Below are 20,746 nucleotides of genomic sequence, written 5' to 3'. Positions count from 1 at the left end.
AATCGAACGGAAGTACAGCCTTACGAAGTAGGTACCCATCATTGCTGTGCTTAAACCGTAGATCACATTTCATGTATTCCAGCGAAGGGCACTTTTTCGACTTCGCGTTTCCGTTTGTTGTCTGCATGTTTTCCGTTTCCCCCGCAGACGAAATGCATTTCCTAAAGGCCTTTGAAACTATATGTTCCTCCCTGAGGCTGTTTTGTTCAAGAAGTCCTAATGTATGCATGTTGCTACGCAGTCGGCCTCGCGCAGTCGTCGTTCGATCGCACCTCACAACAGGTCAGACTGGTGCTTCTGCTCCAACCAATAAATTCACAGTTCCCAATCAGAATCAGTCCACATAGCAATCCGCTAGTTGCAATTTTTTCGCATCTCAATCTTGTTTGAGGGAGTCTAGGTGCAGTCTATATCGCGTTGCTAATTTTTGAAAATGACCAGCCGAGATCCGCAGAAGAAACTCAAAATTGCTGTGGTTGGCGGCGGATTGGTAAGTTACACTCCTTGCTTATGTAAGCGCACGATAACAGAATCGAAGTTGTTAGCTCTTTTTTTTGTTAAACTTTGTTATGTAAATTGGTAGTGTTGTTATAGCAATGCCAATGCCATATTCCTATGAAGGCTGTTAACAAATAGCCTGACCATTTAGAGAACGACCTTGTTTTGGCATCTCCGGCAGTATCAACCCTGGAGGTTTCTCTGCGGAAAGTTCTATAACGCTATTATCTTTACTAGTTCCATCCTAAAATAAAGTCGTTTTAGTATAATATTGATGACGTCACAATAAAATTTTAAAATGCACTTACAAAGCCATGTTGTTATGTTAAAACTTCATGGCGGGGTAAGATGTCATATACGGACGGGTGACGTTTGAATGGATTCACCGGCTAACGTCGTAAGGTTTCGTTGTCCGCCGTTTGCGTAGTAATAATTGACCTGCCGTTTTTCGACACAAAAATGTTCAGCATTCTTTTATATTCCAAAGGTAGGATCGCTGCAGGCATGCTATATGGCCAAACGTGGACATCATGTCGAGCTGTACGAACTACGAGATGGTAAAAACGCCCTTTTAAAAATTCAAACGTAGAGGACGGTCGTTAAGAACTCATTAGAAAGTCATGTTTTCACCGACTGTTTTTCTTTAGACATTAGGCTAATGGAGCATGTGCCAGGTAGGAGTATCAATTTGGCTATGTCAATCCGGGGGCGTTCGGGACTGAAAGAAGTTGGACTAGAAGATGAGATCATCAAAAATCACGGGCTTCCGATGGAATCGCGCATGATCCATCGGGTGGACGGCTCTACTTATCAAATTCCCTACGGAAAAAAAGGACAGGTAAAAATTGGCAAACACTCGTATTGTTAATAGCTTAAAAATGCTCGTTACTCGATTCTTTGTGTGACGCAATAAAAAAAATTTCTCCGTGTTCAGTGCATTTACTCCGTTGGTCGTCGTTTCGTCAACGAGGTTCTCCTGAATGGTAATTTTATTGCTAGGATACGGATGCATTAATCCATTTTCTTATCAATTTCATTTAAATTACAGCCGCGGAAAAGCTGCCGAACGTCCATTTCAATTTTGCCCACAAGATGGTGGATTCTGACCTGGACAAGGGCACCATGACTTTTAAAAAGTGAGAATTAATTATCCTTTATACTATGACTATAAAATTATCTCACTTCGTCTTCAAATCGTAGTCTCAACAACGGAGAAATCGTAGAAACGAATGCCGATCTGATTCTCGGCACTGACGGTGCTTACTCTGCCGTACGCAAGCAGTTCATGAAAAGAGCACGTTTCAATTACTCACAAGTAAGTTTACGGTGCCTGAGACGATTGCAGTTATAATTTTAATCGTATTTGAATTTAGGAGTATATTCCGTGTTATTATCTGGAACTATGCATACCTCCAACAGCTTCTGGAAATGTAAGTTTGAGATTTTCCAATAGCAATGAATAAGATTTCGGAAATCTAAACATATTGAACCATAGTTCGCCATGAATCCGAAATGTTTACACATCTGGCCTCGAGGTTCCTTTATGATGATTGCGTTACCCAATCAAGATGCTTCATGGACTGTGACACTTTTTATGCCACACGAAATGTTTGAGCAACTGACAACTCCCGAGAAATTGATCGCGTTCTTTCAAACTCATTATGCCGATTCATTACCTTTAATCGGAAAGGAAAGGCTCGTGAAAGATTACTTCGCTACCAAACCATCGGGACTCATCTCTGTTAAAGTAATTATTACCATGTTAACGTTGAATATTTTTCACTTCGAACTGCAAGTTTACCTAACGTTGTTGATCCATGTCTAAGTGCTATCCCCATCAAGCCGGAAAAGCTTTACTAATGGGCGATGCAGCTCATGCCATGGTGCCTTTCTATGGACAAGGAATGAATGCTGTAAGCTATTCGTTTTGTAAAGTATATCTGAATAAGGAGATCATCGATTGCAAAATTTATACAGGGTTTCGAGGACTGCCTGGTTTTTAACGAATTCCTTAATCAGTATGGGGACCATAATTTAGAAAAAGTCTTACCAGCTTACACGGAATATCGTCACGTAGACGCACACGCGATTTGCGATTTGGCTCTGTACAATTTCATTGAGGTTTGGAATTCTTGATTCTTGTCCTAAGGTCACTATTCAAGACGTTGTTTTTCATTTATGACGATGTGTAGATGCGAGACCTGGTGAATCGCTTTTCATTTTTGGTAAGGAAGCGCTTCGACACCGTCATGCATTGGCTGTTCCCTAACTGGTGGGTCCCACTGTACACTTCGGTGACTTTCTCGAGGATGCGCTATCACTTGTGTATCGAAAACAAAAAGTGGCAGGATCGCGTAAGATTATTGATATTAATATATGGGCAGATATAAAGCTAACACCTGTTCTTCTCTCTTTTTTTTGTAGGTGGTTACAAAACTCCTTTGGAGTACCGGAACGGCCGTCGTTGCCACAGCTGTCGTTGCCTTATACAATTTCCGATCTTACCTGCAGAAGTTGTTTTAATTGCTTCGCCCAATAACTAGTCTTCAGTAGCTCCCGTTGAACTGGTATATTTTTGCCACGCATTTTGATTACTGGGTGAAAGACTTTATTGCGGTACGACAAAAGCTCTGCATTTTGAAAATAAATGAAATTCAAATTAATTTGCCTTTTATCACGTGCATCAAAAGAGCTGAACAATACATCATAAAAAGCAAAGCTTTGTTCACCATTTACTAATGCGATTGATTAGCGGAAGCGAGCACAGATATTGATGGAAGGGAACAGCCAAGGCTCCAGCGGTTGAGACTCCGACGCTGCCAGCGAGCGAGGTGATTCCCATCGCAAATGCCTTTTCTTGAGGAATGGTCTGAAATGTGTTTTCATGAGTGATAATATTTGCTGAGCTTTTTAAAATAAGATGTGCAAAATTGCTCAAAATTGTACCTCATGGGCTACCCGATAAAATGTATTTACATAGGCGGCGCCGGCCAAGAGTCCTTCCCTGTAAAAACGATAATGACTGCTTTAAAACGACTTTTTTTTTTTAGAATGGGCTATAATCGCGACATACCAAAAAACAATTGTAAAGACGACCCATATGGAAGGAATGTACAAGAAAATTGCTTCGGTGGTCAGGAGAATCACATTTACAAACTGCAGATTACAAATTTCGATTTAGTTGCTGTTGTGAGGAACAGTCTTAATACTTGTACCTGTAAAACAGCTAAAAGCCAAATGGCGTTTACCCGAAACAAATTGACGGAGGAACGGGACAGAAAAACTCCAAGCTGATAATCCACTTGTAGCCATCTATATTGGCTATGGTGATCCAGCCATATGCCTTTGAAATATATCAACTCAAACTAGATCCAAATAGAAAAATAATAGTTATTATTTTATGTTAATTTAAATTTTTTTAAGATAAGGGCATTTCCAGGTACCACTCCTTGGTTGATAAAATATTCAAACAGATAAACCAATCCCAAAGGAATAATAAAGCGAGCCATTCGCGGAAGCATTCGACATTTGGATCGCATACTGATTGGCGGAGTGTGCTCCTTAACACCAGATTGACTCTCTTCTATCAAAGGTTCGGAATCACTAGAGATAAATAAAAAGAACCAAACCAACTTTTACCAGAGATTTTTTTTTACCTGATTACTCTAGCACAAACCTATTGTCACGTGATTTTATGCGCCGTTTTGCATGGTCAAGTATGAAGAAAAACGTGATTGCCATTAATGCCGGTACTACTAACATCAATAGAACTGTCTTTCGTGCACTAAGGCCGGCGGTAGTTAAAGCAGCAAATGATAATGCCCCAAAAAGTCCTGACCCGCCAGTACCGGATGACCAGGTGGAGACTACGTTCCTGTAGAATTCAGGTACTAAAAAAGTGGCAAATGTAATAAGCATTCAACTTTTACTTGTCATATTTTGATGAATATTGGAGAAAGGTAACCTCCCCAAGTCCACCACTAATTGCGGCAAACACAACACCCAAAAATGCTTGCCACTGAGCAGTGCTGAATGAAACCAACAGAAAACTTGCACTGCTCAATGCTATCACAATTAGAACTCTCAACCTTAAAGCAGCAATATTGTTATTTTTTGCTCTATATTATATGTGGCATTTGTCATACCTGACATGAGTTAGGAGAAAAGGCATCGTAAGCTTCATAGCTAGACTTGGTAGGACATCTGCAAGTAAAATGGCACCAGTTGAAACTGGGTTGCAGTCCCTTGAATTATTATTAACTATTGGACTTGGTGTAGGATTTGTGCTCTGTTTTGATCCAGAAACCATATAACTTTCTGTTAAACGAAATGAGTTTTAATAACTTACATTTCCTTGAAAATCTTCACTGAGAATATCATGGGCAGCACTCAGCATAATGACATATGCATAATTGTTGCAAAGGCCCAAAAGCCAGTAGGCAATCAGATTACGGGGTTTTTCTTTTTGAGTCGTTACTTCTGTTTCATCTAATGCGTAGCACACAGGTTATTGTTACGCATTTACGTATGCAAAAGATAATGGTATAAGGAATGATAAAAACCTTCGTACGGCACTGTGTGGTCGATTTCGTCGGCATGTGAATAACTCATTTAGTTTCAGTGTTAGTAAAAATGCGATTGGATAGAACTTAAAAATTTAATTTGCTGTTAACGTGAACATATATTATATTACGAGGTGGGCGGTAGAAATAGTTTCTTTGAAAGAATCCGAACCTAAACAAAGCAGCGTTGCCATTTGTTAGTTTTGCGTCTGAGAAAACAGCATGGCTCTTCCATGAGGGAAACACGTTGAAATTTCTTTTCCAGCTTGTTTTACCACCGAATCGTTTTCCGGCGATCCTAGCCGAGTCATAAACAGTACTGTTTACTACATTTGGAAAAAGAAGCAACAAAAAATAATATTGTTTATTTAACACTTGCAGAACAATGTTTTTTATATTTAATGCCAAAAACTGAAAACGAAATGAATACTGGTGTTATAATGGCAAATATCAAATTTGATTGAATAGTACATTAAACACGATCGCCATCTCAACAGACAAAGTGTAAGGTACGAAGACAACATTGCCAGCAATACCTAATGTGCTGACATTTCTATTTTGAAACAAAAGAAAGGAAAAATGGGAGATACTAACGAAAGATCGTGCCTTCCTGTTTTTGCCTGGATCATTGGGACACTCGTATTTGTCGTTATGCTCTCTCTCACGTTCAGGGTGGCTGTGCCCATATTGCTTGGCGATAATGAAACCAGCCATATATTTGACAAGACCACACAACTTAACGATGAACATACCGGAAACACTATCCCTCCTGAGCTGATAAAGAGCACATCAACTAACTCATTCGATACTAGATTTGTTACCAGGTTAGGGAACGAACATCAGTTGACACCTGACGATACCAGCATCGACGATGAAGAATTCGCACCTGTGAGGATCAGAATTCCTAATGACAGACTGACCGAAATAGAACGTTATCGATTATTCACGAAGGTTATCTTTGATGTCCTACGTGCTCTTTCATCTGAAGACCGATCTGCGTACACGGTTCCAAATCACGAAGATGTTGCTCCTCTCCCTATGGACAGTAAAACTGCAGTGGCCACTACGATGGAGCCACAACTCAACGAAACTACGAGAAACGACGTCGTTGTTTCAGCTAATGAATCTGCTGTTGCCAATCCGATTATTGATGAAGTTGTTTTGTTACACGACACTCCAAGAGTCACATTTCAAACGGAACAAACAACTGTTGGAACTCTTGCTACAACAGTTACGTTACCTAGTTTCGAGGTTGAAGCGGAAGTAACACCAGAAATAAGTTCGACTCTTGAGAGGTACGATGATGTTTCAAACGACTTAATTCAGCAGACAACAGTCCTCCCGTTCAGTGCTGATGAAATAGTTAACACTGCAGTTTTATCTTCACCGATTGTGACAGCAGTTATAAAGAGACCAGCTCCGTTTCCCAATTTTGTGTTTTCAAAGAACAAGCGTCCCCTTCGGCCATTACTCACCGCAGAGAAAGTGTCAACCCAGTATAGTTACGAGTTCTTCAGGGAGCCCGTCAGTTACGCAAAAAGCGTAGAAATTTGCCGTCAGATCGGCCAAGGATCGCGTTTACTTTCGATCGAAGCAGGGCATGAAGAACGAATCGTCGACGCTTACGTGAAATCCCATCAGAAAGACATATTTGGGTACACCGAAGAATATTCGCGATACATGTGGACAGGTGGTTATTTTGATTTGGAATCCCATTTACCGTATGAACTGCGCTGGGTTGATCATCCGAAACCAATGGAAGCCTCATCCTACTGGAATTTCTGTCCAGAATCGAAAGATGTCCACTTGGTGATCGACCAGGCTTTATCCTTATTGAAAGCTCAAACATTCGGAGCGTCTAATCTTAATCCCTGCGACAGGCGCTGGGCTCACGTCATTCTGGATTTTACTGGCCACCGTATCGGTCGCAGTTGCTGGCAAATACTTGACAGAGACATCCTGTCAGCTGACGACTGGATGCTACCTTTTATCTGTAAGAGATAGAAAAAAAGGAAGGTCGTCTTCTTCAACTACGTTTACTGCTTGAAATTATGGCAAACAACGGAATAACTGTTTGAATTGAATACAAAATTTGAGAAAAAATTTACATAGTTGCACGTTTATTTATTCTTTACTCTCGGACGAAGCCACAGTGCTTTTATTTGGTTGGTCTCGAATTTTAGTTTTTTTCACTGTGCCTTCCTTCGGTGAAATCCTCCGATTCATTTTCCTTGTCTTGTCGATACATGTTCACTGTACAAGGAACATCAACGGAAGCTGCCAAAGTAGGTGGTAGGAGTGGCAGTTCGTTTTTGACACTGAGCCCTTTGTCTAGTACACGGGACTGGTGGCGAAGATAATCACTTCTATTCTTTCCGTTAGTTCCTCCGTTTCATTTCGGCACAGGGTAATTTATTAGTCAATGGTGATGATAATATCTGCATGGTCGTATATGGCTAAGGTAACAATTGTTGTTCTGAATTAGATTTTTTCGTGCGACGAATGCGACGGATACGACGAATGCACCTAAAGACGACCCATATAAAAAGGACGGATGCCAAGCCGGTAGCCGTCCAAGCAAACCATTGCGGTATCATACCAGAATCAATGGGAGCAGACTCATGTATCATTTCACATCGAAAGGAGTGTTGGAATCCTACATGCTCCTCTGGGGCAGCTCTGGAAATAAATGAAATATTTGTTGGATGTCAGTTGGTTATCTTCTGGTGTTATTGGGAGATGCAAGTCGAACGCTTACCCTGGGACACACGAGCCGCAGTCCTCCTTATTTTTAGCACATCCACCTAAATAAGGGGGTTGTCGTAGAAAGTTTTCGCAAGGGATGCAATGTCCGTCACAGTAGCCATCCAAGCAGTAGACATCAGGCGAAGAACAATCGGAATCTATTTGACACTTTTGAAACGCAACCAATAAGTAAATAATTACAACTATTAGTATTAAAAGTTACATGATTTTTTTTTGTAAAACAAGAATATAAATCACTTTTTTTCTAATTCTTTTCGTCGCAGTCTTTTTTGACCCATGACGAAACGAATTTCACGAACATCAGCTTAAGAATAGATTCAAGAAGAATTTAAGGGCGATTTCGAATTCAGCTTGAATCTAGACTTATGCAAGAAAAAAATCTAAAATTTTTATGGCACAAAAAAATGCCCAATTAAAATGTAGAATGAAGTTCCAACACATTTACCTCTTGCAAAGCGCTGACAAGGTGAAAATGCAGCCCGACAAGGCAAACCCACAAGATTGTTGAAGTTGGAATCATTTTGATGCTTGGAATCCTCATCTGAATTTTAATAAAGATATTCTTTAAAGTAAACACTAGTGTCTTTGGGTTAAGAAACTCAGAAATCTGCAGACTAAAAAATTAGTACACTTTTTGCGCCGTCAGTGCGAAGATGAGAGAGAAGAAAGCCACACTGTGGAAAATTGTATGTAGAGAATGCAATCAGACGAACTCATCCTACATTGCGACGCAATAGAATGATAAGCGACCCAACCCAAAATGTAATGTCGGATAACTTTGGTAAAACTGTAGTCATCTTATTTACTGAAATTTGTTACGTGCAACTTACATTGTATGTGTTGGCGAGAGGGGCCTCGCAACTATGGCCTGGGATTTTATACTTATATTTTTCCAGTAAATAGAACAAGAATGGAAAACCTACAGCTGTTTGGCAGTGTAGAAATTTTGCGTCGCCCTTTTTACCAGACCCACTTTTTTTTACTATGGCAACCTAAGCGAAAACTTCATTACATTTTCTTTTATGTCCTCGTTTGTATGCAACTAAACATTTTGAATTATTACTTAGCTTTGCGAGCTATATTTCGGGCTACTTGTATTACCACATCATTTCTTCACATTTGTAATAAGATAATTTAAGGCTTTTTATCGCGCGCTTCCCCATCTCCATGGACGCCAGCGTTCCGATGATAAGCTCAGATTTGTAATCAGTTTCTTAAATCTCCATTAGAACTATTTTCTTGTTGCAGTACTTAGTGATAGCTGGGCAAAATGTCACTGTCGCTGTTAGTGAATATTAGCCCATCTTCAAGTGTTCCAATTTTAGGGCATCTGGAACTAGGTGCCCGTCACCGTGAAGAAAATAGTGAGGATGGTTCATCCAGCGCTGGACTGGCCGAGGGCGGATTACCAGAACAAAATGAGTTAACTTCTCGTGAAATCCGTATTTCTCTTAACAACCACGACGATGTTTACAGGTATACATTAAGAAGCTCTTAAGTTTTTTAAATACGCGATTCTGTATTTTGATGTTGTACGCACTTGGCGTGAACTTAAACGTTTAGCCAAATTTGGCAGGCGATTCAGCAAGATCCATCGCTGGGTGTGACAGAGCTCAAAATTCTTCCCAATGAAATTGTTTCCAAAAGTGGTACGTTTATACGTAGACCAGCCCAATTAACTAACACACTATACGACATTATATTGCTAATAATACATACTACTTTTGTAATGACGGAGTTTACAGGTAGAGCTTGGGTACGAAATGGTGGCAAACTGAGCTACGACTGCAAGTGGTTGACGAACGATAAAGGATGCCGGAAGTGCGAGCCCAAAATATTTTTGAACTCTCCAAGACAAGCATCGTCCAATCGACGTCGAATTTTCCAAGGTTTTCACGAGTACGACATTCCAGTAGCCATCGAAAGAACAGAAATGACGGCCGATTTGATCACTGAAATAGAACGTGAATTTCGCATTCTACGCGAATTGGATAGTCACGAAAACTTTATTCGCTATTTCAGCTATGAAACGGATGAAAGAAACGATTTCGTGTAAGGCAAATAAGTTTCATTTATTTCTATTGCTGATGGTAAACCCCAATTTGTTACATAGGTATATTGCGACCGAGCTGTGCTTGTGCTCTATTGCTGATATCTTTGAACAAAAATCCGTAAATGTTCCGTTGAAAACAGCCATTTTATCATCGCTAACGGCCAAAGGAATCTTGTTCCAGGCAACCAGAGGACTTGCCTACCTTCATCAAAATCATTTTGTCCATCGTAACGTAAAGCCGAGCAGTTTCCTTGTGAAGGAAGTACAGTCGGGCAGTGGCTCGGTTCGTTACGCAATCAAAATAACAGATTTCCGGTTGAGCAGAATGCTTGATCCTGATAAGGACTTGTCTGGAACTGTGGCATCGGAAGGGTGGGAATCCCCGGAGAGCCGACGCAAGAATCAGCCACTTCATCAGTCCTTGGATGTGTTTATTCTCGGTTGTTTCTATTACTACATCTTGGCTGGAACAGACGATGTGGATGCCACGCCATCTCATCCGTTTGGTAATAGTGAAGGCGCACGCCTCATGAACATTCCCAATTCGAAATACTTTGTGTACAAAGAAAAATGGCAGCCATCAGGACTACCGAATGAAACTGCGATAGCTTTGATCAAGCAAATGATCCAGTTCGATGAAAAACAGCGGCCAAGCCTATCGCAAGTACTCGATCATGAATATTTCCGGCCACCAATCAAGGAACACTATCCGATATACGATTCTAATAAGCCAGGCCTTTGCGTTATTTTTAACCAGGAATATTTCTCCACGGTAAAACATTGGTCCTTAATAATTCATTTTCACCTTGGACGACGAATTTTAAAACATCAAATTTTTTTTTTACCATAGCTTCCACATCGGGCTGGAAGCGAGCATGATTGGAAAAGCTTAAAACGCATTTTCTTGAAATTGGGTTTTGATGTTGACGTTCATCACGATTTAATGTCGTACGATATCAAAGGCGAGATGACAAAACTGGCAGCTAGAAATTTCTCGCAATATGGCTGCCTAGTTGTTTGCCTCTTGTCCCACGGCATAGAGAACGCTATTGCCGGCTTTGACGGGCATTATGTCAACACTAACAAGCTCAAGTACAAGTTTTCTTATAACTTTTGTCCTAGCCTGTACGGCAAACCGAAAATTTTCATCGTACAAGCTTGCCAAGGAGATCTGGAACAGAGTCAAACACAGGTCGTACCACTAACCTTCCCAGGATCAGGTATTTTACATAGTCTACTCACTGTAGTACAGTTAAGGACGGAAATGCAATTTATCGTAGCTAGTATTCAAATCTGGTGATGTATTTAGGATAACAATATATATTTTTTTAATTTTTACTTATAGACAGCGCCGAAGGAAACAAAGAATCGACCGTGCAGCTGAGTCCTGCATCCGCTGCTATCAAATACATGTCCAATTGCTTTAAATCCTTCAACGTCAAAGAACACAAGCTCAATCGGAATCCACCTATCATGGATTTTATGACCATTAAATCAACTATTCCGGGATTCGTTTCCTTAAGGAATGCCTGTACAGGTAAGTGTTCTATAGATGATTCTCACGAAATAATCGAATCAAACGTTTCTAAATTATTTCTAAATATATTATCGCGTCGTCTTTCTGACGCGATACAAGGAACCTATTTCATTCAAGCCTTGTGTCAGAAAATGGAAGAAGAGTATTTAATCAGTGCGTGTGATGGCTTGTTGCCGGATGACAAGAACATTCGGGACCTGGAGGGGATTTTGAGAGGAGAGAACGGTGTTCAGTCCACCATGAACAACAAGATACAGAACAAAGAATATAGGCAAACGATTTCGTGCGAAACCTACCTCAGGAAATACATCGTGTTCAGGCGCAGCAACCAGATAGTCTTTACTGATGACGATGCAAAAGATAACGACAGTGAATCCAGCAATCGCCGACTCGCAGAACGAAACAATTTCTTCGTTAACAATAGCGCTCGGTAGAGGAATCCGCTTGAAATTCAAGTTTAACTATTCTTGTCATTGAAAAGTAAATTTTATCCAAATATGTAGTGACACTATTGTTTAACATCAACATTCTAGGAGAAACAATAAAGACAGATATAGCGACCTTGTTGGAAATGAAATTTATTAAATAGGCAAAATGGAACGCAAAGTAAGAAGCAAATAGACGTGATGGTCTTTTTCCCCAATTCATCAAATTAAAGAAAACCAAAATTATGTTTCAAAATTACGACCGCCATACCTATACGCAATTCGGTTGATGATGCAATCACCAAAGCAGCTAATTTGGGAATTTCGGCTCTATTTTCGTGACGTGAGTCGACTGGGCGTTATCATAACAGCAGTACTTTTATCTGTAAACTTAATTTGACCCGTGATTAACTCACAGCCCATTTCTCACCTGAAAATAGGTTTCAATTTCTTAACAACGGTTTCAAGTTAAATGCTATGCATCAAGAGCGCTAAGCATCAAGCATTAAATAGAAATTCGCAATACAGTAGCCTATTTGTGAACTACAATGCACGTTAAATAACAACGGGTTGGGTTAACTGGCAGCATATTAGAACAAATGTGAAATATCCATTGTATAGCACTAAAATTATGTTTTCCATTATCTTTTTACTATGAGGGTTACGTAGTGACATTTAATAGACTATAAATAGCCTTATTCTTTGCCTGCTGTTTAGAAATTAGTACTGTCGCAAAATATTATTAGCGCATCCCTGCTGTCCTCGTGATTGCTCTTTTTAATTTCAAAAGAAACCTAAAGTTGATCTGCTCGTGGCACCTTTCCCCAGTATCTTCCTACGATCCATTATCCGATCCATCCGGCGTTCCATTTCGATACCAAGAGGGACACAATCGAAAGCCGGCAAAGTGGGCAAAGATACAATGGATATTTGTTCCATTTGATTCCTAACTTCAATTTCTTGTTTTTTCAAAATCATTTTATCGTCGGTCATTTAAGAAAACATGAAGCTTTCAGCGAAACGTAAGAACAGAAAATATAGATTGGCTTGCCGTTTCGATAGTTGGAAACACAAGCGAAAAACTCGGTTCATTACATTTTCTTTTATGCCCTAGTTGTATGCAATTAAACATTTTGAATTGTTATTTTGCTTTGCGAGCTACATTTCAAACTACTTGCATCACCACAATTATTTCGTCACACTTGTGATAAGACCAGATATTTAAAATCCGTTTTATTTCCGCGCTATCTCCATGGACGCTGTGATAAGCTCATTCGCTTTAGAGTTTTTTCAATGACCGCTCAATCATTTTCTTGTTGCATTACTTAGCGATAGTTTAGCAAAATGTCTCTGTCGCTGTTAGTTAATATCAGCCCATCTTCGAGTGTTTCAATCTTAGGGAACTAAAATGAAACCAGATAATCGTCAGGAAAATGGTGGTGATGGTTCATCCAGTGCTGGACTGGCTGAAGACGGATTACCAGAGCAAGATGAGCCAACTTCTTGTCAAATCAGGATTTCTCTTAACACCAACAATGATGTTTACAGGTATATAAGAAGCAAATTAAGTCTTTTAAATAGGCTATATTTTGATGCTCTATGCACTTGGTGTGAACTTAAACGTTTAGCAAAATTCGAGAGGCGATTCGGAGAGCTAAATCACTGGGTGTGGTTTCCAAAAGTGATAGGTTTAAAGGTAGGTCACCCCAATTAACTAACAGACAATACGACATTACATTGCTAATAATACATAATACGTACGTCCCAAAATGGTGGAGTTTACAGGTAGAGCTTGGGTACGAAATCGTGGCAAACTGAGCTACGACTGCAAGTGGTTGGTGAACAATGAAGGACTCCGGAAGTGCGAGCCCAAAATATTTTTGAACTCTCCAAGACAAACATCGTCCAATCGACGTCGAATTTTCCAAGGTTTTCACGAGTACGACATTCCAGTAGCCATCGAGAAAAAACTAATCAGGGAAGATTTGTTGTCTAAAATTGAACGTGAATTTCGTATTCTACGTGAATTGAATATTCACGAAAACTTTATTCGCTATTTCTGCTATGAAACGGATGAAACAAACGATTTTGTGTAAGGCAAATACGTTTCTTTTATTTCTATTGCTGATGGTAAACCCCAATTTCTTACATAGGTATATTGCCACAGAGCTGTGCTTGTGCTCTATTGCTGATATCTTTGAACAAAAGTCCGTAAATGTTCCGTTGAAAACGGCCATTTTATCATCCCTAACGGTAAAAGGAATCTTATTCCAGGCAACCAGGGGACTTGACTACCTTCATCAAAATCATTTTGTCCATCGTAACGTAAAGCCGAGCAGTTTCCTTGTGAAGGAAGTCCGGTCGGGCAATGGCTCGATTCGTTACGCAATCAAAATAACAGATTTCCGGTTGAGCAGAATGCTTGATCCGGATAAGGATTTGTCTGGAACTGTTGCGTCGGAAGGGTGGGAATCCCCGGAGAGCCGACGCAAGAATCAGCCACTTCATCAGTCCTTGGATGTGTTTATTCTCGGCTGTTTCTATTACTACATCTTGACTGGAACAGACGATGGGGATGCCAGGCCGACCCATCCGTTTGGTGATGGTGAAGGCGCACGCCTCATGAACATTCGCAATTCGAAATACTTTGTGTACAAAGAAAAATGGCAGCCATCAGGACTACAGAATGAAACTGCTATAGCTTTGATGAAGCAAATGATCCAGTTCGATGAAAAACAGCGGCCAAGCCTTTCGCAAGTACTCGACCATGAATATTTTCGACCACCACTCAAGGAACACTATCCGATATACGATTCTAATAAGCCAGGCCTTTGTGTTATTTTTAACCAGGAATATTTCTCCGCGGTAAATAAATTGGCCTTTCATAATTCACTTTCATCTTGAACGACGAATTTAAAATATCTAATTTTTTTTTACCATAGCTTCCACATCGGGCTGGAAGTGAACATGATTGGACAAACTTAAAATGCATTTTCTTGAAATTGGGTTTTGATGTTGTCGTTCATCACGATTTAATGTCGTATGATATCAAAGGCGAAATGGAAAAACTGGCAGCTAGAGATTTCTCGCAATATGGCTGCCTAGTCGTTTGCCTCTTGTCCCACGGCATAGAGAACGCTATTGCCGGCTTTGACGGGCATTACGTCAACATTAACAAGCTCAAGTACAAGTTTTCTTATAACTTTTGTCCGAGCCTGTACGGCAAACCAAAAATCTTCATCGTACAAGCTTGCCAAGGAGATCTGGAACAGAGTCAAACACAGGTCGTACCATTAACCTTCCCAGGATCAGGTATTTTGCATATTCATCGTAATACAGTTAAGGACGGGAATGCAATTTGTCGTAGCTAGTATTTAAATCTAGTGATGTATTTAGGATAACAATATATATTTATTTATTATTTATAGACAGTGCAGAAGGAAACAAAGAATCCACCGTGCTGCTGAGTCCTGCATCCGCTGTCATCAAATACATATCAAATTGCTTTAAATCCTTCAACGTCACAGAAGACAAGCTCAATCGGAATCCACCTATCATGGATTTTATGACCATCAAATCAACTATTCCGGGGTTCGTTTCGTTACGGAATGCTTGTACTGGTAAGTGTTATATAGATGATTCTCATGAATGATAGAATCAATCATTCCTATATATATTCTCGTGTCTTATTTCTGACGCGATACAAGGAACCTATTTCATTCAAGCCTTGTGTCAGAAAATGGAAGAAGAGTATTTAATCAGTGCGTGTGATGGCTTGTTGCCGGATGACAAGAACATTCGGGACCTGGAGGGGATTTTGAGAGGAGAGAACGGTGTTCAGTCCACCATGAACAACAAGATACAGAACAAAGAATATAGGCAAACGATTTCGTGCGAAACCTACCTCAGGAAATACATCGTGTTCAGGCGCAGCAACCAGATAGTCTTTACTGATGACGATGCAAAAGATAACGACAGTGAATCCAGCAATCGCCGACTCGCAGAACGAAACAATTTCTTCGTTAACAATAGCGCTCGGTAGAGGAATCCGCTTGAAATTCAAGTTTAACTATTCTTGTCATTGAAAAGTAAATTTTATCCAAATATGTAGTGACACTATTGTTTAACACCAACATTCTAGGAGAAACAATAAAGACAGAAATAGCGACCTTGTTGGAAATGAAATTTATTAAATAGGCAAAATGGAACGCAAAGTAAGAAGCAAATAGACGTGATGGTCTTTTTCCCCAATTCATCAAAGTAAAGAAAACCAAAAATTACGTTTAAAAATTACGCCCCCCATAACTATACGCACTTCAGTTGATGATGCAATCACCAAAGCAGCTAATTTGGGAATCTTCGGCTCTATTTTCGTGACGTGAGTCGACTGGGCGTTATCATAGCAGCAGTACTTTTTGCCTGTAAACTTAATTTGACCCGTGATTAACTCACAGCCCATTTCTCACCTGAAAATAGGTTTCAATTTCTTAACAACGGTTTCAAGTTAAATGCTATGCATCAAGAGCGCTAAGCATCAAGCATTAAATAGAAATTCGCAATACAGTATTTGTGAACTAAGGTAAAAGAGCGAATTGGGACACAGGCCCGGTTCCTGCTAATTTGGGACAAAAAACATACATTTCGTCGCATCACGAATGGTATACTGATAGGGGTTCTATTGGGACATCTTATAGGCGAATTATAAACTAAAAGGGGGTTACGCAATTTATCAAAAGGGCAAAATTTAAAACATAACAATATTCGAGAAAACGGTAATTGAAATCTGTGCGTTTTGCTTGCGGGCGAAAAACCTAAACAGCGTACGATTTGTTAGCTGACACCTGGACGGCACAGGAAATTTCTAAGGTAAAATTGAAGAAACCCATTAAATAATTATATCAAACAGTAGAGCAAGTTAAGTTCTACAGATTAAGTACAAGTCTGTCCCATTAAATGCTAGTATTATTCTAATATTACAAACCAGAAAAAACCCCCATTCCTGCTAATTTGGGACAGCCGACGCTAATTTAGGACACAGATATTTTCGAAAAAAAAAAAAAAAAAACTTTTTTTCAATATTTTTACATCAATCGACGCAGAATTCAAAAATAAATCGATTGATGTAGGATATTTATCCGTTTTTTGAATCATTTTCATAGAAATAACGCAAAAATACTTTAGGGACTTAGAATCTAGTCTGGGTTCATCCACGCAGCCTTTTTAAAAAATTAATTTACATTCTTTCACTTTTTTTTTCGTAACTTCAAAGCCAATAAACTTTTTATATTTTTAAAGGTAATTCCGTATTTTTTATTTCATTTTACCAGTGACTAAACGAGAAATTTTTCGGAAACTGTTGTCCCTTATTGGGACACAAGTTTATTTGTAGTTTTTTTCAGAAATTTCAGTGGTTTTTCACGCTTTTCATGTTCCTTTTACTTGTCGTAGAAGAAATTTGTTAATAAGTCATTGGTTTTAAGTAAAAATAAAAAAAAAACTGTTTTGTTGTTCTCGTCATAGCCCCATTTGATTGTGCTTTAAGCGAAAGCGCTAATTCTGGACACTGTTTTCGAAGGGCGTGGGGTGGCGGTAATTTTCATTTTTTATCTTACGAAATGGCACAGTGGATGAATGTCTGGATGGTGAGACGGAGGTCTGAGGTTCAATTCTCAGCAGCTCAAATATAATCTTGTGTTTAATTAATACATTCGATGTATTTATAGGGACGATAGACGATATCTGCCTATCATGTCAAATAAAATCCCCAAAAAGTAATATTTTTGTCTGCATTTTGGGGTAACATTTAAATAGTATTTATAAATAGAAGTTTTATCATCAGAAGTTTGGTAGCTCAGAGGTAAAGCATTAGACTCATGATAATAAGGACTGCAGTTCAATGCCAGATAGAAGTTAAAACTGAATAGCTATTTTGCAGAACGCTAGGAAACTATCATACAGCAGTAAACATATAGCGACGAAGTAAAAAATTCTTAATGAGTTTTCTTTTTTCTGCAATTTTTCTTACAAACTGCGATGCAACAATATCGCACGAAATGTGAAAAAATCAAGAATGATGTAAAACAACAACGAAAAACAACAACAGCCATGTAGGGAAAATTTATATGAATCTATTAATCGCAATGTTTGTTGATATTGCGTTAGTTGAATATGTCTTTAATGATTTCAAAATATCTCACACATAGGGAAAAATTACAAATCGATTTAATTGAACTTTGCATGTTGTGCACTGTCAGTATAGAACCATACCATTTGGTGTTAGCAATCCAACGTCTTACCACTACGCCATGGCAAATAAATTTTTTTGAAAAGCATAATATGTCACTTAGTATGTAGTCTGCTGTCCCAAATTAGCGTCACGGGGGCTTATGTAAAAAACATAAGAATTGCAATGACTAATTAGATTAATATTATCACATGATTTTCATGATAAATTCAACTGCCATGTAGAGGAAAGTTTATCGATTCTATTGATACCAGTGTTTGTTGATATTGCGTTAGCTCAAGGCGTCATTGAAGATTTAAAAGAATCTCACAAAATGTGATAAAAAGTGAAAAATTTAGGCAAAAGTAAGTTTTGATTTTCTACAACTGGAATTGAACCATGACTCTTCAGGTTAGCAATCCAACGTCTTACGACTATGCCACCCTTGACATATTGTAACAGAAAACTATAATAAGTCATTTAGTATGTAGTGTGCTGTCCCAAATTAGCGTCATGGGAGCTTATGCAAAAAACACAAGACTTGCAATCACCGATTAGATGAATATTATAACATGATTTTCACAAAATATTCGACAACCATGGAGAGAAAACTTCAACGAATCCATTGATCCTAATATTTTTTATATTGTGTTAGTGTAAGGTATCTTAAGTGATTTAAAAATATCTCACAAAAAATGGGAAAATTCAAAAAATGATATAGTAGTGACTGGTCAGTATAGAACCACGATCCTATTGGTTAGCAATCCCACGTCTTACGACTATGCCATCTTGAATTAAACATTTTTCAAAAGCATAATATGTCATCTAGTATGTAGTCTGCTGTCCCAAATTAGCGTCACGGGAGCTTATGTAAAAAACATAAGAATTGCAATCATCGATTAGATGCATATTTTTACATGATTTTCATATGACATTCAATAGCCATGTAGAGAAAACTTAAACGAATCAATCGATCCTAATATTGTTGATATTGCAGTGGTGTAAGGTATCTTAAGTGATTTTAAAAAATCTAACAAGAACGGGGAAAATGAGGAAAGGAGGATTAAAAAATTTAAAACAATGACTTGACAGTATAGAACCATTAACCTTTTGGTCTGGCAATCGAACGTCTTACGACTATGCCATGGTTCACACAAAGAAGTTCAAAAGCATAACAAGTCTTTCTGTATGTAGTCTGCTGTCCCAAATTAGCGTCACGGGAGCTTATGGAAAATAGATAAGAATTACAATCAGCCATTAGATAAGTATTCTCACATGATTTTCATAAAATATTTAACAGCCATGTAAAGGAAACTTAAACGAATCTATTGATACCAGTATTGATGATATTGCTTTAGTATAAGGTGTACCAAGTGATTTCAAAATATCTCACCAAATGGCAAAAAATTCAAAAATAAAGAAAAAAAAACTTATATATAGTTCCCATAGAGTATAGATCCTTCAGCCTTTATGTTGGCAATCCAACATCGTACGATTATGCCATACTGAATAAAAATATCTAGAAAAGCATAACGTGTGTCTTAGTACGTAGTCTGCTGTCCCAAATTAGTGTCATGGGAGCTTATGTAAAAAACATAAGAATTGCGATCACTGATTAGATAAATATTGTGACATGATTTTCACAAAATATTCAACAGCCAAGCAGAGAAAACTTAAAGAAAAAGAAAGAAAACGTAAGAACAGAAAATATAGATTGGCTTGCCGTTTCGATAGTTGGAAACACAAGCGAAAAACTCGGTTCATTACATTTTCTTTTAGATTGGCGGAGAAAAAGGCCCAGACGAAAAAGGCCCAGACGAAAAAGGCCCGCGAAAAAGGCCCATACAAAAAAGGCCCACTTTATTCCAAATTTTAAAGTGGGCCTTTTTCTCCATTAAACTGGGCCTTTTTCTCCGCTTAATTTCCATGTTCCTAAATCTTTATTGAGTTTCCAAAAGTATTTCCCACTTCCTATTCCGTGGAAGTTGGAATATATAAAGGTTGCTGAAACCGTGACCTTCTATAAGGTTTGCCCATATGAAACAATGTTAGCGTATATACGCTAGTTAATCTTTGATTATTTATTATGTAGCTATCGGATTTCGGATTATGTTAGTATTTATCTATTGCTAATATCCCGTTAAATAAAGTTCATTTTTCACAATTTTTGTTTATTGAACTACTTTAGCTTCTTTAAATATAATATAAGAATTATAAGTTTTCCGCACTTAGCCTTGTTCTGTCCACCCTCTTTGATCATTCCTCCCAACCCCCAGTCCATTTCCCTTATCACTTCCCTTTGTCGATGCTTATGCCATAGGTAAAGACCACTGATTCGTTGTGAATACGGAAACTGAATAAGTTCCGCGGGGCTTTTGTGGTTGCTGGGAACAAAGATATGTACCACGAAGACTAGTTTATTATTATTAACATTTGATAAGTAATGTTTATAGGAATAATATTACAAACTTAAACTATCATCTGAGGCAACAAGGACTATTGTAATTCAAGATTCCAATACCATTTATTCCTTATACATTTTCAATTCTTTTAACAATTTCAAAGAGCCCAATAAATATATTAAAATCAAAACCTACTGCTATAAATGATTTTGCTCGTTCTTCGTGTCCTGTTTTCACCTTTTGCACATTTTCAAGCAGCTATTGATTACCTTATTACACA

At 38.6% G+C, this 20,746-nt stretch overlaps 5 protein-coding genes across 8 annotated transcripts; 3 read left to right on the top strand and 2 right to left on the bottom strand.

The window, feature by feature from the left end:
• The first annotated feature begins 234 nt into the window (after positions 1-234).
• LOC130686697 (kynurenine 3-monooxygenase-like) lies at positions 235-3,161 on the top strand. The gene is made up of 12 exons (XM_057509833.2): positions 235-490; positions 986-1,055; positions 1,146-1,336; positions 1,433-1,481; positions 1,547-1,634; positions 1,699-1,813; positions 1,872-1,928; positions 1,994-2,245; positions 2,325-2,411; positions 2,476-2,619; positions 2,691-2,852; positions 2,923-3,161. Exons 1-12 carry the CDS (start codon positions 434-436, stop codon positions 3,019-3,021), a joined length of 1,371 nt encoding a protein of 456 aa, XP_057365816.1. The 5' UTR covers positions 235-433; the 3' UTR covers positions 3,022-3,161.
• On the bottom strand, positions 3,053-5,258 carry LOC130686699 (battenin-like). 4 transcript variants are annotated; one of them, XM_057509835.2, is made up of 11 exons: positions 5,061-5,258; positions 4,847-4,986; positions 4,644-4,786; positions 4,428-4,586; positions 4,175-4,372; positions 3,942-4,101; positions 3,714-3,863; positions 3,572-3,654; positions 3,445-3,502; positions 3,202-3,367; positions 3,053-3,128 (listed from the first exon to the last, which is right to left on the bottom strand). In XM_057509835.2, the coding sequence occupies exons 1-10, from the start codon at positions 5,107-5,109 to the stop codon at positions 3,224-3,226; spliced, it is 1,284 nt and encodes a 427-aa protein (XP_057365818.1). In that variant the 5' UTR covers positions 5,110-5,258; the 3' UTR covers positions 3,053-3,128; positions 3,202-3,223. The 4 variants fall into 4 exon arrangements, with proteins under 4 accessions (XP_057365818.1, XP_057365819.1, XP_057365817.1 ...); XM_057509836.2 differs by having other exon boundaries at positions 3,228-3,367; XM_057509834.2 differs by having other exon boundaries at positions 3,053-3,367.
• Positions 5,259-7,163: 1,905 nt separating this feature from the next.
• On the bottom strand, positions 7,164-8,392 carry LOC130686707 (uncharacterized). The gene is made up of 3 exons (XM_057509848.2): positions 8,272-8,392; positions 7,819-7,973; positions 7,164-7,739 (listed from the first exon to the last, which is right to left on the bottom strand). The coding sequence occupies exons 1-3, from the start codon at positions 8,365-8,367 to the stop codon at positions 7,517-7,519; spliced, it is 474 nt and encodes a 157-aa protein (XP_057365831.1). The 5' UTR covers positions 8,368-8,392; the 3' UTR covers positions 7,164-7,516.
• A 690-nt stretch (positions 8,393-9,082) lies between these two features.
• LOC130686694 (uncharacterized) lies at positions 9,083-11,955 on the top strand. Its single transcript, XM_057509829.2, has 7 exons — positions 9,083-9,302; positions 9,390-9,475; positions 9,572-9,878; positions 9,940-10,651; positions 10,730-11,099; positions 11,225-11,416; positions 11,516-11,955. Exons 1-7 carry the CDS (start codon positions 9,097-9,099, stop codon positions 11,848-11,850), a joined length of 2,208 nt encoding a protein of 735 aa, XP_057365812.1. The 5' UTR covers positions 9,083-9,096; the 3' UTR covers positions 11,851-11,955.
• A 1,220-nt stretch (positions 11,956-13,175) lies between these two features.
• Positions 13,176-16,010, top strand: LOC130686695 (uncharacterized). The gene is made up of 7 exons (XM_057509830.2): positions 13,176-13,389; positions 13,470-13,541; positions 13,631-13,933; positions 13,995-14,706; positions 14,784-15,153; positions 15,270-15,461; positions 15,549-16,010. Exons 1-7 carry the CDS (start codon positions 13,250-13,252, stop codon positions 15,881-15,883), a joined length of 2,124 nt encoding a protein of 707 aa, XP_057365813.1. The 5' UTR covers positions 13,176-13,249; the 3' UTR covers positions 15,884-16,010.
• The last annotated feature ends 4,736 nt before the right edge of the window (positions 16,011-20,746 follow it).

The sequence above is a fragment of the Daphnia carinata genome, chromosome 2 (assembly GCF_022539665.2).
Source record: "Daphnia carinata strain CSIRO-1 chromosome 2, CSIRO_AGI_Dcar_HiC_V3, whole genome shotgun sequence".
Taxonomy (NCBI): Eukaryota; Metazoa; Arthropoda; class Branchiopoda; order Diplostraca; family Daphniidae; genus Daphnia; species Daphnia carinata.
This window is presented reverse-complemented; position numbering and strand designations above follow the sequence as displayed.

Coding starts and splice junctions, on each gene's coding strand:
- LOC130686697 (XM_057509833.2), top strand. CDS start 434: ATGACCAGCCGAGATCCGCAGAAGAAACTCAAAATTGCTGTGGTTGGC. Junction 1,337..1,432: donor CCTACGGAAAAAAAGGACAG/GTAAAAATTGGC, acceptor CTCCGTGTTCAG/TGCATTTACTCCGTTGGTCG. Junction 1,635..1,698: donor GGCACCATGACTTTTAAAAA/GTGAGAATTAAT, acceptor TTCAAATCGTAG/TCTCAACAACGGAGAAATCG.
- LOC130686699 (XM_057509834.2), bottom strand. CDS start 5,109: ATGAGTTATTCACATGCCGACGAAATCGACCACACAGTGCCGTACGAA. Junction 4,987..5,060: donor CCACACAGTGCCGTACGAAG/GTTTTTATCATT, acceptor GCTACGCATTAG/ATGAAACAGAAGTAACGACT. Junction 4,587..4,643: donor TTTCTCCTAACTCATGTCAG/GTATGACAAATG, acceptor TGCTGCTTTAAG/GTTGAGAGTTCTAATTGTGA.
- LOC130686707 (XM_057509848.2), bottom strand. CDS start 8,367: ATGAGGATTCCAAGCATCAAAATGATTCCAACTTCAACAATCTTGTGG. Junction 7,974..8,271: donor TTGTCAGCGCTTTGCAAGAG/GTAAATGTGTTG, acceptor GCGTTTCAAAAG/TGTCAAATAGATTCCGATTG. Junction 7,740..7,818: donor TGCGGCTCGTGTGTCCCAGG/GTAAGCGTTCGA, acceptor ATTTATTTCCAG/AGCTGCCCCAGAGGAGCATG.
- LOC130686694 (XM_057509829.2), top strand. CDS start 9,097: ATGTCACTGTCGCTGTTAGTGAATATTAGCCCATCTTCAAGTGTTCCA. Junction 11,100..11,224: donor ACTAACCTTCCCAGGATCAG/GTATTTTACATA, acceptor TTTTACTTATAG/ACAGCGCCGAAGGAAACAAA. Junction 11,417..11,515: donor CTTAAGGAATGCCTGTACAG/GTAAGTGTTCTA, acceptor ACGCGATACAAG/GAACCTATTTCATTCAAGCC.
- LOC130686695 (XM_057509830.2), top strand. CDS start 13,250: ATGAAACCAGATAATCGTCAGGAAAATGGTGGTGATGGTTCATCCAGT. Junction 13,542..13,630: donor AGTGATAGGTTTAAAGGTAG/GTCACCCCAATT, acceptor GTTTACAGGTAG/AGCTTGGGTACGAAATCGTG. Junction 13,934..13,994: donor GATGAAACAAACGATTTTGT/GTAAGGCAAATA, acceptor TTTCTTACATAG/GTATATTGCCACAGAGCTGT.